Source organism: Pollicipes pollicipes, unplaced genomic scaffold, assembly GCF_011947565.3.
Source record: "Pollicipes pollicipes isolate AB1234 unplaced genomic scaffold, Ppol_2.1 Scaffold_4881;HRSCAF=5763_pilon_pilon_pilon, whole genome shotgun sequence".
Taxonomy (NCBI): Eukaryota; Metazoa; Arthropoda; class Thecostraca; order Pollicipedomorpha; family Pollicipedidae; genus Pollicipes; species Pollicipes pollicipes.
In genome coordinates this window covers 953,413-969,607 of record NW_023596576.1, presented here as the reverse complement: position 1 = coordinate 969,607, position 16,195 = coordinate 953,413, and the positions used below count along the sequence as shown (strand labels likewise).

The following is a 16,195-nucleotide window of genomic DNA, read 5'->3' as shown; positions in this document are numbered from 1 at the left end:
GCTGACGCTGATGACCTGCGCGCTCGGTGACCTGGCGCTGCGGTTGACGGCCGCCGCCGGCCCGTGCTGGCCGCGAGCCGTTCTTGACTCGGCCACGCACGGCGTCGTGGCGCTGCTCTCCTGGGCGGCCGTCAGCTGGCCCGCAGTCAGCTGGCGCCTGGCTGCGGCCGCCGGTATCGTCGGCGCCGGCATCGACTTGGACCATGTGCTGATGGCGGGCAGCCTGGACATCCACGTGAGTTCTGCGTCCTCTGGCAGTGGCCGATGCGCCGCGCAAGGAGCTTGAGTTCCGTGCTGCCTCGGCGAATCAGTTCGCCCAGCTGTCTGCTGAGCGGCAGGTATCGCTTGTGGGTTTACTGGACGCTCATGCTCGCGTGCGCATCTGTCAGCTCCCAATGTGCTGTTATCAGGTGTGGTCATGCAGTTCCGCAGGCATGTATATTTGTGTCACAGAAATAATGCTTCTGGGTCAACTCTCAGCCCATTGGCAGCTGATCACGAGGGCCAGGCTGCCTCAATGCGTTGGCGACAATGTGCTGCACATCATGTTAAAACCATTAAGGCATACTTAGCTAATCTGTCGAAGTAAAATCATTCATTGAACTGGAATTTCCATGCTAGCCAGAGGGCATCAGGTCTTTACAGTCTAATTACTTGCAAGTGTAAGCGTCCAAAGCTATTCGCCAAAACCAGTCGATTGTGCTCGCTTGTAAAAGAGCCAGGAAATGACGATTTGGCCGTGGCACGTCGACGTCATCGGCATTGGCGATTGTATGCCGTGCATGCGGCCGCCCCTGGCCTGTCAGTGACGCGGCCGCATGCCGCCCGCCGCCAGGACGTGGGTGAACCTGCCGACGCGACCGCCCCTGCACGCTACCACGCCCTGGCTGATGCTGGCAGCGCCCCTGGCGGCCGGCGCGCGCACCAGCTGGCGAACGGCGGCCGCGCTGCTGCTGACCGCCGCGCTCTCGCACCACGTGCGAGACGCCGAGCGGCGTGGCCTCTGGCTCTGGCCACTGGGCAGCACGCCGCCGCTGCCGACCGCGCTCTACCTGGCGCTGGAGCTGGCGCTGCCGCTGATGCTGGCCCGGGCGCTGGCGCCGTCCGTCCAGCCGGCGGCGCTGGACGCGGCGGCCGTGCGCGTGCTGCCCGTGTGAGGCTGCGGCCCGCTGGCGCCGGCAGCTCGGTCCAAAGTCTGGACTACACTGCTGTCGCTTCCACTCTGACCATGTCGTGCTATACGACTCCTGGCAGGAAGCGTGTACGCGCTTAGGCACTAAGTAAATAGGAAACCGGTGTTTTAGACTGGGTACGCAGCTATTTTTGTAGGATATTGGCCGTATTTTGTGCTCAGTGCTCCTTTCTAGCGCAGTGCTCACAAAGGATACGGACTCCCGACTCATCGGTTCATGATATGTACCTGTACAAAAATGGAGTGTTGCACAATGAAACGTTGGCACGGCTATGTGAATTGGATGGTGCTGGTAGGACTCACCAGATCGCCAGGCATTCTTTGTAAACGATTCACCTGCGACATTCAGTTTTGATGTGCAGTGGTGGTGCTGAAACACGCCGAATGACCATAGCTGTGCTGTGGGTATGACAACTGGCGCAGCTTCTTTTCTGCACTCGTCGGAAAATTGCATTGTTCGTTTGCATCACGGTTGTATGTCAACCTCCTGTCTCATACCATATTCACTAGATCGCATAGTATGCTTGCGTATGCCATGAGGCAGCATAGAGGCTGTGGGGAGACTGTCCTAACCGATTGTCTTGCGCGGCTCCCGGGAATCCGGCTTCACGCAGGGAGAGACTCTCCCCACGCCCTAGCCTATCCTGTGATCTCCGAATCTCGCGGATGGGTCGCCTCACGAGTGGTCTCGGAGAAATACTCAGGTTTTCATTGGACGACATTGAAAATGTCATTAGCAGCGTAAGATCCGAAAGTGTGGAAGTGAAAGCCTGGGACTTTCTTGCTTCCAGCAGTTAACTTATTTGCGGCGTAAAAGTCACTGTGATGTCAAACCGTCAGAGATTACATACACATGCAAGCGTATATATATATATATATATATATATATATATATATATATATTAAAATACTCATTTGTCTACAAACTTGTCGATGTACTTTTGTACGTCAGATGGCCGCTTACGCTGCCGGCTCACAAGCCTCGGCCTTGACACGAGGCTCAGTAGGAAGCGAATACCGCAAGGTATGAGTGTTTCGGCACGTAAACTGTACTGCCGACGACACAACTATAAGTGGCGGTATTTCATCTGTCTGTGACTTATTGGAATCGAATCGCTGCCTTTTGAACCCGGTGATTTTGTATTACTCACTCTAGGAATGTAATATTGGAGCAAGTTGTGCACACCTCGTGCCGCTCGAGGCGGCAGGCGAGCCCCATGGTGTTCGAGCCATATTGGCTTCAGCCGTCCAGAAATAGCACCGGATTCTGCTCCATGTTGATGAATTCAGGGAGCTGTTTCCCGTTGTCCGTGATCTCGTATGTCATCGCACACTGGTCCATTCACCCGCCATTGCGAGACGTCTCCGTCCGCCCCTGTCACACAGATCGGCAAAGGCAGGCAATATACATGTATTCGACCAGTTTGTTTGTCACGATTGATGGCGGAGCACTCCCCTAGCCGCCACATGTATTCAGCTGACTGTCGGCCAGCAGCCGGCGCTACGCCCTCCAGCGGGGTCAGCACCACACGGTCACCGGACAGCGGTACGCACCCTCCCCCGGCGGTGACACGGGGGGGGGGGGGGGCGCCAAGCCGGCACACCGCAGACGCTCCCTCACTCCAGCATGGCCGACACCTTGCTGTGGGCCTCGGTGGCGCCCACCTTCTTCAGTATGGCGACGATGGCCTTCAGCGGCGTGCTGCGGCGGGGCGGGGCGAGGACGCCGTCAGAGCACGCAGTAAGGTCGCCGTGCCGTCGCTGTACGACAGCAGGGCCACCCGCCGCCTCCGTAGGCTGGCGCCGGGTGGACGGGGCACCGAACTAGCACGTACCACGACGAGGAAGGCTGCGGGTGGCTTCCTCACACATGGTTTGAGCCTACACAGGTAACGCAACGGTAACAGCTCACAAACGAACTCGGCGAACGAGAAGAACATGGCCTGGTGACTGTTTTGATCAAGGGAGTTTCTTTTTTGCTCGTTGAGATGGAATCCACAGGAAGGCATTTCGTGGGCAGGGCAAAACGATGTTTTTGCACGGAATTCAAAGCAATGTCCTCAAAACCCTACGTCTCCCCACTCACGTTTTGCTGGCCGTCTTGTTCAGCTGGACGGCCAGCATGGTCAGGTAGCTGACGAACATGTTGAGCTGCGGCAGGGAGGCGTCGCCCTGGAACCAGGCGCGGGGCAGCGCGCTGGCCACCTGCCGGTCAGAGGGCACCGTCAGCCATGTGCCAGCCCGGCTGCCCGTCAGCTCCGCAGAACCGACCGGAGGCGCCTGACGACCCCCGGCACGGGCGCGCCGATATGAACGTGAACGGGCTCATCCACCACACACAGGTCGGGCCGATAAGCGGACACTCCCACGTACTGCTCACACTCAAGCGGCCATGCCGCGCGACTGAGTAGCGGCCGGCAGACCTGGCCAGCACATGAACGGCGGCACCACACCCGCGCATCCACAGCGGCTCGACAGACGGTGCCTCTGCCCCGCTCGTATGTCAGCCGCCGCCGGCGAGGTGTGAGGCGTGGACGCCGGACGCGCGCCTCACCAGTTTGCACTTGTTGACGGCCTCGACCGGGTCGGGCACCAGCGTCAGCGGCAGCAGCATGCTGTCATTGAGCAGATCGCCCAGCGCCAGTTGCTGCAGGCACGCGTCGCCCAGCAGCTCCGTCCAGCTCAGCATGTTGCCCAGCAGCTTGACGCAGCTGGTGAACTGGCGGTAGAAGAAGGCGGCGGCCGGCGTGGAGCGGCTCTCTAGCACCCTGCCGGCGGCGGAAGACGGCGCGTTGCAGGCGCGCAGCGGGGCACACGGGGCCGGCGGCGCCCCAGCAGCAGCAGCAGCAGCAGCAGTGGGCACAGCTCAGCCACGTCCACTGCTGCTGCAGCACCGCGGTCACCAACGCAGCCGGGCGGACGGACGCGATCCACGACAACTGGCATACGGCCAACCACAGGTGCTCCATAACTTCGAAAATAGCACACAACCAATGGAATGCTTTCCATGCTAGCCCGAAAGTTCGACTTGAAAGCTGAAGCTACGGTTGGCGAGAGCAGCTCTACAGTTCGGTGCAATCGAGGCGCTATCCTGTACTGCGGCCGTGTCCCAAGCCCCGCATTCGAAGTAGTGCGACGCGTGGCACGTGAACCTGACACGTCCAATGGGTATCCATACTTTGTCCATGGACCAGCGCCCCAAGGTTTTTCCTCTCCTGTGATCTGCGATGGGGACCACGTCGAAGTTTTGTGAATGATCTCCCAGGGTCCACGATCCCAGTACAGCTTGGTCCGAAGATTTCATGGCATTCAGGATTCATTCCCAGAATCCGCGCATATGTCTGAAACTGACTGGTGATCAACGGAGATAACGTGGGTCTCGACCCAGCCCGCGGTACCGACTGCTTGGGGAGGCGGGCACGCAGCCAGCCGCACTGACTGTTTGGGGAAGCGCGGCACGAAGACGTCGTCCTTGATGCTGGCCTTGAAGGCGGTGACGACGGCCTGCAGGAGTCGGCGCAGCTGGCCGCTGGTGCCGCTCACAGTCGGATAGTCCCGCACTAGCTGGCGCACCAGGTGCACCAGCCGCAGCGTCTGGGCGTTCGACATCGGGTCCCACACCTGGTCCACCAGCGCTGCGGCGCAGACAACCACGTTAGAGACGGCGCTTCGCACGCGTGGTCTGCATATGCTGAACTGAAATGGGTTATAAATGCGCTACCTACACAATAATTGTCGGACATGCTGCTACCACCGATCGCGCCAGCATAACCCGGCGTGTCATCAAAACTTCTTTTTTTTGCAAAGAGCGCTAATGGTCAACTCGACTTTTTCCTACTCAACTTGGCGAAAGAACGCTCAGGCTCAGACTTCAAACTATGAACCCAAAGCTGGCTGGTTCAGGGTACAACGCAGCTTGGCTCACGTATCGAAAGATCACACGCGATGGTGCAAACACTTCATCCGTTCTGCCCTGCCAGCTGGCCCCCGTCCTCACGGCTACCGGCCCTCGGCCGAACCACCGCCGGCGACTGTCCAAACCAGCTCAGCCAGGCGAGGGCCGTTCGGCGCGGCCGGTCACGTACCGGTCATCTTGGGCAGAACGACGCGCTCGAGCACGCGCGACACCAGCAGACAGTCGGGGTCGTCGCGCAGCGCCTCCTCGGAGTCAGCTGCACGGTCGGCGCCGAACACCACCAGCTCGGCAAACCAGGCGTGACTCTCCAGCTCCGGACATTCCTGCCGATGTCGCCACCAGCATAGAGTCATCGCCAGCCCGTCGATCCAGGCATGACCCCAGCTCCGGACACTCCTGCTGAGCGTGGACGGCCGTACGGGTCACCCGCCGCGCGTTCGCTCGGTTACCAGCGTAGCCACTATGACCTAAGCTTTGCCTACCCAATATTATCAACCATCCGTAGCCTTGAACTGTCATGTGGACAACTGGGACTTACGAGACTTATGGATGTTCTCGAACGCGCCACAAACAAAAATGCAAATGCACATAATTATCAGGTGCCCTACCGAGTAGTACAGCCAGGAACGTTATCTCCGGGTAACAGCACCATTACACGGGGCTAACTCCGCGAAAAGCATCACCGGACCAGCCGGGTCCGAGCATTCAGCAGGTGGCGGACCCGTGAGCGCCGCACGGCGGCCGCCCCCGCGGGCGGCGCGGACACGTACCCCCTCGGCCAGCGGGTTCCAGGCAAGCATCTGCAGGCGCACGAGCGGCGCCAGGGCGCGCGGCAGCGACAGGCTGACGTAGGCGTCGCGGTACGCCTGCGCGTCAATGCGACGCCACTCGACAAAGTGCCGGCACACGCCTGCCAGCGTGCTGAAGTCCTCCTCCACGTCGGCCATGACGGCGGCGGCGTCATGCAGCACGGCGTCTGGCGGGGCCCAGGCTGGGGTCAGTGCGAGGTCACACGGCGCCGGCAGGGCTGACGGCCGACCCTCGGCCTTTCCTCCACCTCCCCATGAGCTCATCGCTGCGTTGTCCGCGCTAGTCCCCGAACACTGGCTGCTTGACAGGGGTCTGGAGCTCAGCAAAATTTAAGCTTCAAAACTTCAAGAACAATGTGCTGCCAATGATACTTCTAGAGAATGTGGACAGTTGATGCATTTTCTTCAGCAGGTAGTTCAAAAGAGACCTACTGCATATTTTGACGAAGTGAGTCTTTGTACTGTATCACGCTTCAAAGAAACGTAATGTAGAACCTAATGTTAACATTTTTTTCCAACCAGGCTAAAGGATCAGGATCCGTGCACACCATTTGGAGATACGGCAAAACGCAATAATTGCGTTCAAAGCAAGGCAACTACGATTTTTGTTCGCTGACTCAGAGCATATGTTTCTCTCTCTCGTCGCAACTCTAAATTGTGCATGCATAGATCAGACAACAAGAAACCGTGTGAGGCAATTTGCAGGATAATTCGACTCCTGAATTTTAAGGCCCCGGGAAGGGGCCTTAAAACTTAGGGGCCAAACCCGCATTCAACTGGATGCAAACTCATAGGAACAGCACAAAAATGGGGCTAATTTCAACTCGCTTCACACCGGCACCAAGGCAGTTCCTACTGGTGCCCAGTGAGTGGGGCATTATCCTCTTCCCAGTGCAAGACCAGCATGCATTAACGTGCTTGCTTGACCACGCCATCCACCCGAAACAGCATACTGTGTCGCGGAGTTCGTCGCCACTGGGGTGATTTAGTCGACAATCAGACGGAGACAGAGACAGAGACAACAGCGACGGCCACGGCGCAGACAGGGCATGTTCGGCTCACCCCTGTCCTTCTGGAACTGGTCGCCGTCGGTGGCGGCCGTCTCGTCGTCGGAGCTGAGGCCGTCTGGATGGTCAGCGCCGCCAGAAGCCGACAGCTCGCGGGCACGTCGCCGCCGCGTGCGGCGACCCTCGCGTTCGGCCGCCCGCCGACGCCGCGAGGCCACCTCATCGGCGCTCTGCTCCGAGTAGTGCACCCCGGCCCGCTCTGTCGCCACACCACAGCGGACGTCAGGGGGAGCACAGAGATCCTCTGTGCTGTTGCCATGCCACAGCGGATGTCAGGGGAGCACAGAGACGCTCTGTGCTGCCCTGTCGCCACACCACAGCGGATGTCAGGGTGAGCACAGAGACGCTCTGTGCTGTCCTGTTGCCATACCACAACGGATGTCAGGACGCTCTGTGCTCTGTGTTGCAATACCACAGCGGACGTCAGGGGGAGCACACAGACGCTCTGTGCTGTCCTGTCGCCATACCATAGCGGATGTCAGGGGAGCACAGAGACGCTCTGTGCTGTCCTGTCGCCACACCACAGCGGATGTCAGGGGGAGCACAGAGCCGCTCTGTGCTGTCCTGTCGCCATACCACAGCGAACGTCAGGGGGAGCAGAGAGACGCTCTGTGCTGTCCTGTCCCCCTACCACAGCGAACTCCAGGGGAGCACAGAGACGCTCTGCTCCGAGCAGTGCACCCAGACCCGCTACATCGCTGCACGACGCAGAACATCAACTGACAACCGAGTGCTACGAGGTGTTGCCATGGTTACAATGAAACGAACCGCGTGCTCGGTGAGCTGTCGCACCCGAAGCCCTCAATCAATGGCAGCTAAAACCAAACCACTTGTATGCCGATTGCCGGCAGCATCATAGAAAATGTCCCATCGTATTAGAAAAAGGCGCACTGTATGCTCGAGCATGACAAAAACGTTTTGACCCATGAACTAGAGGTGCACATCCATGGTGTTCTTCAGTGTGCACATCATCTGCGCACGCACCCAACGACGGGGCAGGGTGACCCGGGGTATTTAACACAGAGCGCGCCGGAACCACGGGGACAAACCCCTGACAATGTACGCACTCGTCGCTTCCGATACAAACCAGTACCCCGCAAGAATGCGCACCACAAGCAGCCAGTCGTAAAATTTCGGCCGCACTAGCTCCGCTTGCAGGCTGTAATATGGAAAATGGGCCGCGCCATGACACAAGCTACCAGCTCACCTCCATTGCGATCTGGCGACTGCAGATAGTACAAAACAAGGCAAGTGGACCGCAGGCTCTACCCGGGCCTGATTGACCGAGCGAGAGACCGGACCCGAGCACAGCCTCACCAACTGACGTCATCGCCATCAGCCGAGTCGGTGCCAGCTGGTTCGCACCAGGCAGCGAGGTGTCCGCGCCTGCACGCTCGAGGCGGAACTCACGTGTGCTGCTGTCCAGCTCCATTCGCTGGTCACGCACATCAGCGCGGCGCCGCAATATTAGCTTCTGGGAGCGTGCACGCAGCACTTCCAGCATACGTCCTTCTAACTCTTCGATCAGCGCCATCTGTTGATAGACGGCAGAGTCAGCGACGCAGCAGCGAATGACGCGGGCGGCTCAGCTGGCTCCCTGGCGTTGAAGGATGTCCGAGGTCAGGTGTTTGGCGCTAATCACTGCCGAACAGGGCATCGGACCGCCCAACACGCTGCAAAACTGAACACAGCTTCAACAAGAAGTCATGTGCAATTGTCGCCATGGCATCAAACATACATCCCATGGTGTCCCTAACAACGCCGCCTCGCTTCCGTCTCGCATCGTTCCAGAGGACACGCGGGCATCGGCTGTCCTGTCCCGCGAGAGGAGAGCGGGCCCTCCTCGTCTCTGGGGTCCGTTCCACAAGGGACGAGGGCATGGGCTGTCCTGCCTCAAGAGAGAATGTACAGGGAGCCCCGCCTCGTCTCCGGGGCCCGCTCCAGAGGGGACGAGAAAAAGCCATGACTGTCACGAGAAAAAGCCACGAGACAAGGTGCTGGCTCTGACGTGTTACGATCTGACCATTCGTAGATAAGCTAATAAAGCACCGCCCGTCCGCACCGTGTACCCAGAAGTAATTAAACCGTTTCCACATCATGACGGCTAAAGCATACCCACAACCCCGGACAACACGAAAGCATGCCGTCAGGCATGCTTTCGTGTTGTCCGGGACCAATCCCCAAACTGCTACGTGGACCAATCCCCAAACGATATGAAAGTGGCATCCAAACAAGTGTAGCCGCCCCTTCGAACAGCTCGCTGGAACAATCCTGTAAATTGGTTAGTGTACCGGCGCACATGGAAATGCCGGGCCCGCTGGAAACCGAAGTGACATCAGTGGGAACTAGCCACACACGTTTGAGTTTGCAAGTTACGGGGCGGGCCATATTTCGCCTGCATCCCGCGCCAGCAGAGGCAGTGGCGCGAAGCCCGACGCAAACGAGTCCTCTGCATAAAGCTCTGCAGCGCGTGCAGTTTATGGCTCTTCCGGGTGACTAGCACAATTCGCCTGATACTGAGCCCTGGTGTCAATATAGCGTGGTCCATTCCCCCGATCCGGACGATGTGGGAGCCTGCGCAAGCGTCCAACAGTCTGACAGACGGTCTGGACAGGCGTCAAACACCTGCCCGCTGATTGTTCGCATATACTGCCGGGCCAACGAAGAAAACGGACGATACACTGGGCTCAATAGGTTTAGCAATGTACACCGATGTAGTAGGAAAAACGGCGCAATTTGAGACACGTGATGCAAACTGCATGTGACAGCTTCAAGCGGGCTTGACAGTCACGCCACTTTCAGAGCGACAGTCGTCATTGTTTGGGTCACAATGACTTGGTATTTGGGAATGGGCTTCAAAACGTAACAGGCAACAGGTATTCCTTCTCCGGAACGGTAACCGTGCGCACAGTTCCATCTGGGGAGCGGGGTGGGGTGCAACGGTCCTCTCCACACCGCGAATCACTACCCCATAGCCGACAAGTCGTGGCCACAGATTGCACAATTACATTTAGTTTGCGAGTGAACAGTACAGTTCAAGACGTTATATGTGCCACTGATCCAAGATTCGAATCTATGTGATACATACACGATATTTTCTAAGGAGAATGCTCTTGGTAGTTGCCTATGTTGCGGTAACAAAGAGGTGAAATTAAGTAGTTTCCGTAAGCTTTTGACACGGAAACCTCTCCACGGCAGTGACGGAACGGAGAAAGCTGGGCAAGAAACCCACGCGACATCAACATCCGCTGGAAGCCGACACCGAACACCAGACTCGTTCACATAACGTGACTGAACCCCACCCGACCAAAAAAGGATCTGAAAAATACATACCTTTTCGTCAAAGCACTCTATCAGATCTGTGACATACCCACGGATATCTTGGTAGTACTGGTATCTTCGGAAGGCGCGGGGCGCCTCGCGCTCCAGCCGGTCAATCTCCGACTGGCCCGACACGAGGTCGTCCAGCGCCCGGTCACGCGCCGCCACGTGACCGGACTGGGCCAGCCGCAGCTCCCCCAGCCTGGCGCGTCAGGTCACGGGTCAGACACCGCACCAGCACGGCTTGCCGCCGCAGCTGTCGCCCAGCGGCCTGGGACTACGTCACGCCACGCCCGCCAGCGCGGACGCGCAGCCACGGGCCGCTGGAGTCAACACATTCCCGCCACTTCGAAGCCAACCGGGCAGCGCACAACACACACGTGTGGCACCGTACATTTTACTGGGATGCCCGTCAACACACGGCCACGGCAGGGACGAGGACATCCGGCCAGCACAGTGCGGCGGGTGACGTGTGGCGGCGCGGGGGCAGGCGTGTCCGGCGGGCGCGGCGGCTCCTGCCCTCCGGCCCGGCCCCTCACACCGTACTTTTGCTGGAGACGCTGCCTCACGGCGTGCGGCGTCAGCTCGGCCAGCGGCCGGCGCTGGCGGCGGCCCAGCGGGTCAGCCAGCCGCGTCGCCGCGCCGCCCGGCTCGTCCGCCTCCCCGGTCGGCAGCAGGTAGTGCTCGGCCGTCACCGACGCCAGCTGTAGACGGCGCGCCAGTCAGAGAGCAGCTGCGCAGCGGGCGCACTGCATGCGGCGGCCCGACGCCCGCAAGCAGCGGCGGCCACGGACCCACTGCACGTCGCGGCCCGACGGCCGCAGCCGCCACGGACCGCGTTGCTCGCCAGCGTGTAAGTTAGTGTACGCTGCGAAGGTGCTGGTGCTGCGGCAACTGCACACAGCGTTCGGTGCGCCGCCACCAGTGTTCGCTGGCAGCACTCTTAATCTCTCGAGACTTTGGATCTATAAAGCAATGCACATGGAAATAAGCACGTTCCAAATACACATCATTCTGTGAACATGTAGTTCGGCACAGCAAAGCAAGACTGCAAGCCTGTCCAATAAAGCCGAAAAACCATCTCGACTTTGGGCTATTGAGCAGGCTAAGCCAATATGCATTATTTACTGGACCCAGTCCCACACTCCTTAAGATCGACTGAAAATGAATGTCTCAAATCGGAAATGCTCCCACTGGCAAAGATGCTCCAGAATCCCGTGTAAGACGGCCGGCCGCCGACGCCGGTGCGTACCTGCGGTCCGGAGAAGGCCTTCTTGATCTGCTGGTTCTCCCAGCGGGCGAGCTCTTTGTCGTCACCGTCCGACGCATGCTCGTCCTCTGCAGCACACCAGCCGGCCTCAGCGCCCCAGCTTCCCATCGATACACCGCGCCGGCCCCGCCGACAGACACGTCCACAGTGCCGCTCTGGCAGGCAGCTCGGCCCAGCCAGACCGAATCATGCAGACAGCACACACAGCAGTGTTGGAAATCTGGAGAGCGTATAAGCCCGGTACGTAGCCACCCTTCATTTTGGAGGGTGTTTAAGCCTGGTGCGTAACCACCCGCCATTTTGGAGGGTGGTTACCACACACAGCCTGTCATAAATTGCAAACCCATATATATGCACCTGTGTTTCATAGTACAGAGTCTGAGACCGTGTTGCTTCAGTGTGTCATGCTTAATACTGATGCTTCCTTCCATTTCAAGTGCTTTTACATGAATTGCTGCATCTGAAAAGTGGCCCTTTTGTTGAGTACACCCCATTGTACTGTTCACACGCCCCGGTCCTGGCCGGACCAACGCGTGCCCCGACACTGAGGCACCCGCGGTCGCAGCCTCAGCACGGACCTTGATCCCTGGCGGCGTTGAACTGGTCGCGGCGGGCCTCGCGGTCTCGCGCCGCCGTACTGACGGTGAAGGTGACCCGGTCGTCATCGGGCCCGCTGTCGTCGTCCTCCTGATGGGCTGGTCGGCCGCCGGCCCCCGACCTGACGGCGGGACCCCCGGTCACCAGGTGTGCACGCGACGCCACACAGCGTAGCAAGCACGTCAGGTGTCGTCGACAGAGGAACTCAACTGAACCCAACAACGAAAAGCAACGTTGAAAACGCATCATCCTTTGGAGTCAGAATCAGTTGGAAAGCGAATAAATCGACCACGCACAGCGCTCCATCCTATGTCCTGTTGATCTCCTCGACAATCCACGAGTCAGCATGTCAACATACACGGCTCAGCAGTATCCCAGTCCATGTGTGCCGGTGCCGCGCCGCTCCGGGCTGGCGACGTCACTCACCCGGCACCGTCTTGACTGAGCGGCACGAAGTTGGGGGCGGCCTCCTGCTGGCGCCGCGCCTGCTCGCGCCGCTTACGCACGGCGTGGATCGTGGCCGCGTCCGGGATGGCACCGTCTGCACGCGCACATGTGCACCGGTTACCAGCCAGCACGCGCACGCACACGCACCCCTGTTATCCCCTGAAGGGCAGTTATCCACTGACAAATGCATAGCGCATGACGGCTTCACCAGTAAAACGCATACGGCTCTCAGACAACCGTAACTGGTGCGGCTCGCCAGCCGCCGTCGGCTGGCGAGCCGGCGGGGTCGGGCCGCCGCCGCCGGCAGCTCCCACCTTTCAGCACGTTGTCGAGCGAGGCACGCGGCGTGAAGCGGTGCAGGGGGCGGCGGCCGGCCGGCTTCTCGTCCTCGTCCGAGCTGTGGTAGCCGGCCATCTCAGCGGCGCGGCCGCTCAGCACGGCGGGCCGCGGCGCCGACTCGGCCGGCTCAGCAGCGTTCGGCACGGCCGGCGGCGACACGGGCTCCAGCTGCCGGCCGCGCGCAGCACCGTCATCGGACCGCAGGACGGCGGCAGGGCACACCAGCAGGGGTGGGGGGGGGGGGGGGGTCACACTGTCGGCGTGCTGCCAGTAAGGCACAGGGGCACGGACGGCCGCGCTGCGGACAACGCTCAGAGCGTCGGCCAATGCTGGACGTCGAATCATGAAGGCCACGCTGGCCGATGCACACTAGAATAATCCGCGACACATAGCATTGCAACCCATATATACCCTCTTGAAAACGAGCTGCATCGCAAGGGCCCCTTAGGTCACTTTTTAAGCCTGAACACTATGACATATTTGCTTGTTACATCACAAGAAGGCCAGTATGTTTCCGTATGGCAAAGATTTTGGACATGCCTTTATATCTGCTTCATTTCCATTGCTAGCTTCTTTCTCCAGCATTTCTCTCCTTCGCTTCTCCTTCTCAATTTGTTTTGCAAGCCTTCTGCTCTGGCTCGACTTTTTCACTTGAAACACCTCTCCTTCTTCCTCTGGAAACCGACCACTGTCTTACAAATCACGCAATAAATGTGAGTGCCAGCCCCATTGCATCCAAAAAGTGCATCCAGCACATAACAGCAGGTTATTGAAGACATGTTGTATATGGAAATCTTCATGTAAAGATACAAATGACAATTAATCATCACACACATTGAGCTGTCACGAAACCCTTGGGCTCCCACACGACCAATGCAGCCGCCTTGTTTATCCAAGAAAGACGCCAGAAAAAAACGTAATGTGGTCTTACCTTCATCCATAAAACTTACAACTGCTGTTTCTCTTTTCTTCTTTTTCTTCTTCTCCAATTTAGTATCCATACTGTTCTCTTTTGAGTCTCCAATCCCATCCATGCTGTCATCATTATCTGCTTTAGTTGTGGTTTCTAATGCCTCATTGCTTGCCTCATTCTCTTCATCACTATAATTGACAACCACTCGCTGGCGTATATTCTTCTTGGGCTTCTTAAATAGGGACATTGTGTCTGCAAAAGAAGTGAAGACATCTATGATGTTCTACTTTGTGTGGCAAACCTGTGTGGCAAATTGCACTGGTTGAACATCTGTCCATGCAAGGCACCATATGTGTAAAAATCTCAAATTGTGTTTGGATATGTTGTTAAGAAGGAGAACATTTAGCATGGGTGGTTGTAGCATGGCAGTAAACAGCAGGCTTCGGTTTCAGTAGTAAGAACTGCCTCACAAGGGACATACAGTCAAATGCTTCAGGCTCCTGCAATCCATGGATTAGAAAACTCCAATTTGCAGTCTAAAGCACTGCCAATAATTTGTGTACTGTTCAAATGTACCAGCTCAGAGGTGAAATTAGGGAGAGGGGGTGGCAAGGCAGCATAGCTCCCTCACTGCTTGTGGTGGAAAGGACAGCAATGGTCTCTGTCCCCTTCTCTCTGCCCCACCCCCCTCCCTTTCTGAGCATCTTGTGAACAAAAATTGTGCATCAAAATGCACTAGGTCACATTCTGGGACACTGGATGTTCCAAGCAAAACTGACCATTTAAACCCTCATTTGGCTTAAGCCCCCTTTAAGCACTTTGGGGGGGGGGGGGCTTTGACAATTTTGACCTGATGTTTCCATGCTTTCTGGGCCAATCAAATGATGCATACTGATAATTACATTTACTAAATACTGGATGGTGTTGTCTAGAGCAGCCTTTTGCACTGGAAAGCATGCCAATGGTTACAAGTGGATGTCGTGAGTACAAGTGTGATCATTCACTTTAAGAACATATTGTCTGACAACATTCAGATAGAGAAGGAAAATACCTACTTTATATTTTTTGATGGAAAGTAAATGTGTATTGTGAATTTATATATATATATATATATAAATAAATTCAGTCAGATATATACATATTATATATATATATATATATATATATATATATATATATATATATATATCTATATATCTATATATCTATATATACATATATATATATATATATTGTGCGTGTGCATGTGCTGTGCGTGTGCGTGTGCGTGTGCGTGTGCGTGTGCGTGTGTGTAAAGCTTGTCTTCATGTCAAAATATATAAGTTCCTAAAACTCATATGTACTATAAATACATATGTGAAGGTGGTCTGCAAAAAAATAATTCACCATACTCAACACTTACACAACATTAGTGCACTGAACCCTACATCAGTGTGTGCTAAACATGTGCCATGTGAAACTGAGCCAAATTTGTATACAATTTGTTTTCCCCAACAAATGTTTTGGGAGCATTTTGCGTGCCATTGCCTTTGATGCATCATAATCTGTTGGAGCAATGATTTTATGGACTGACATTGGTGCCAACTTGTTGAGCACTCAGATTAACTATTTCTATATGGCAATGAAATGGTTGCTGAATTGTTGGGGAGATAACATAGCTACACCACACATCATTGGTGCAACATGCATTTTTTGAAGCCTGAATGTCATGAAACACACCAAAATTGAGAAAACTTAAGTCTAAAGATTCCCATCTTGTGCGCACATACAGCAGAGGTCTCAGAGACATAGCCCTCAACAAGGTTTAATCCCAAGACATATAACTTCATTCAATCATAGGTATCAATGACATAATGACTATCAATGTTATTGCATGGGTTGAAAGCATATTGCATGGTACCCCTGCAACACCATTTTCTTTTGGGCAGATTAAGGTGTGTCACAAATATGCTTCTCCCATATCTAAAACACAGTATGTTTCACCATGCAAAAAGGTATCACATGACTACAGTATCACAAGGCATTAATAGGAAATGTACATGAGATATTAGAATATGTGACTGTCTATATAAAACACATTATCTGCACCACATCATTGGACACTTGAAAATAAAGCAATCACAATTCCAAACCTGTGATAGCATCCAGAGTCAATGCCGTGACCAAGCATAACACTGGCAGGCTCAGTTGATGGTGCTGCTGGAAGGATCCATCTGACATAAAATGAACTTTTGCAGGCTGGCAATTCATGACAGTTGCAAAGCATGGTGCTGATTATTGATTTATTTAAGTCTGCTGAGCATGTGATGGACCCTGCCCTATTG

General features: G+C 56.1%; 1 protein-coding gene across 1 annotated transcript; it reads right to left on the bottom strand.

Annotated features, from left to right (window-relative positions):
• Positions 1-2,095: 2,095 nt before the first annotated feature.
• Positions 2,096-16,195, bottom strand: LOC119100919 (PAX3- and PAX7-binding protein 1-like). Its single transcript, XM_037224119.1, has 17 exons — positions 16,004-16,195; positions 13,890-14,123; positions 13,499-13,632; positions 12,934-13,126; positions 12,599-12,713; positions 12,154-12,293; positions 11,558-11,643; positions 10,852-11,009; positions 10,318-10,507; positions 8,395-8,518; positions 6,980-7,183; positions 5,879-6,084; positions 5,278-5,431; positions 4,632-4,827; positions 3,747-3,960; positions 3,279-3,397; positions 2,096-2,894 (listed from the first exon to the last, which is right to left on the bottom strand). Exons 2-17 carry the CDS (start codon positions 13,957-13,959, stop codon positions 2,810-2,812), a joined length of 2,388 nt encoding a protein of 795 aa, XP_037080014.1. The 5' UTR covers positions 13,960-14,123; positions 16,004-16,195; the 3' UTR covers positions 2,096-2,809.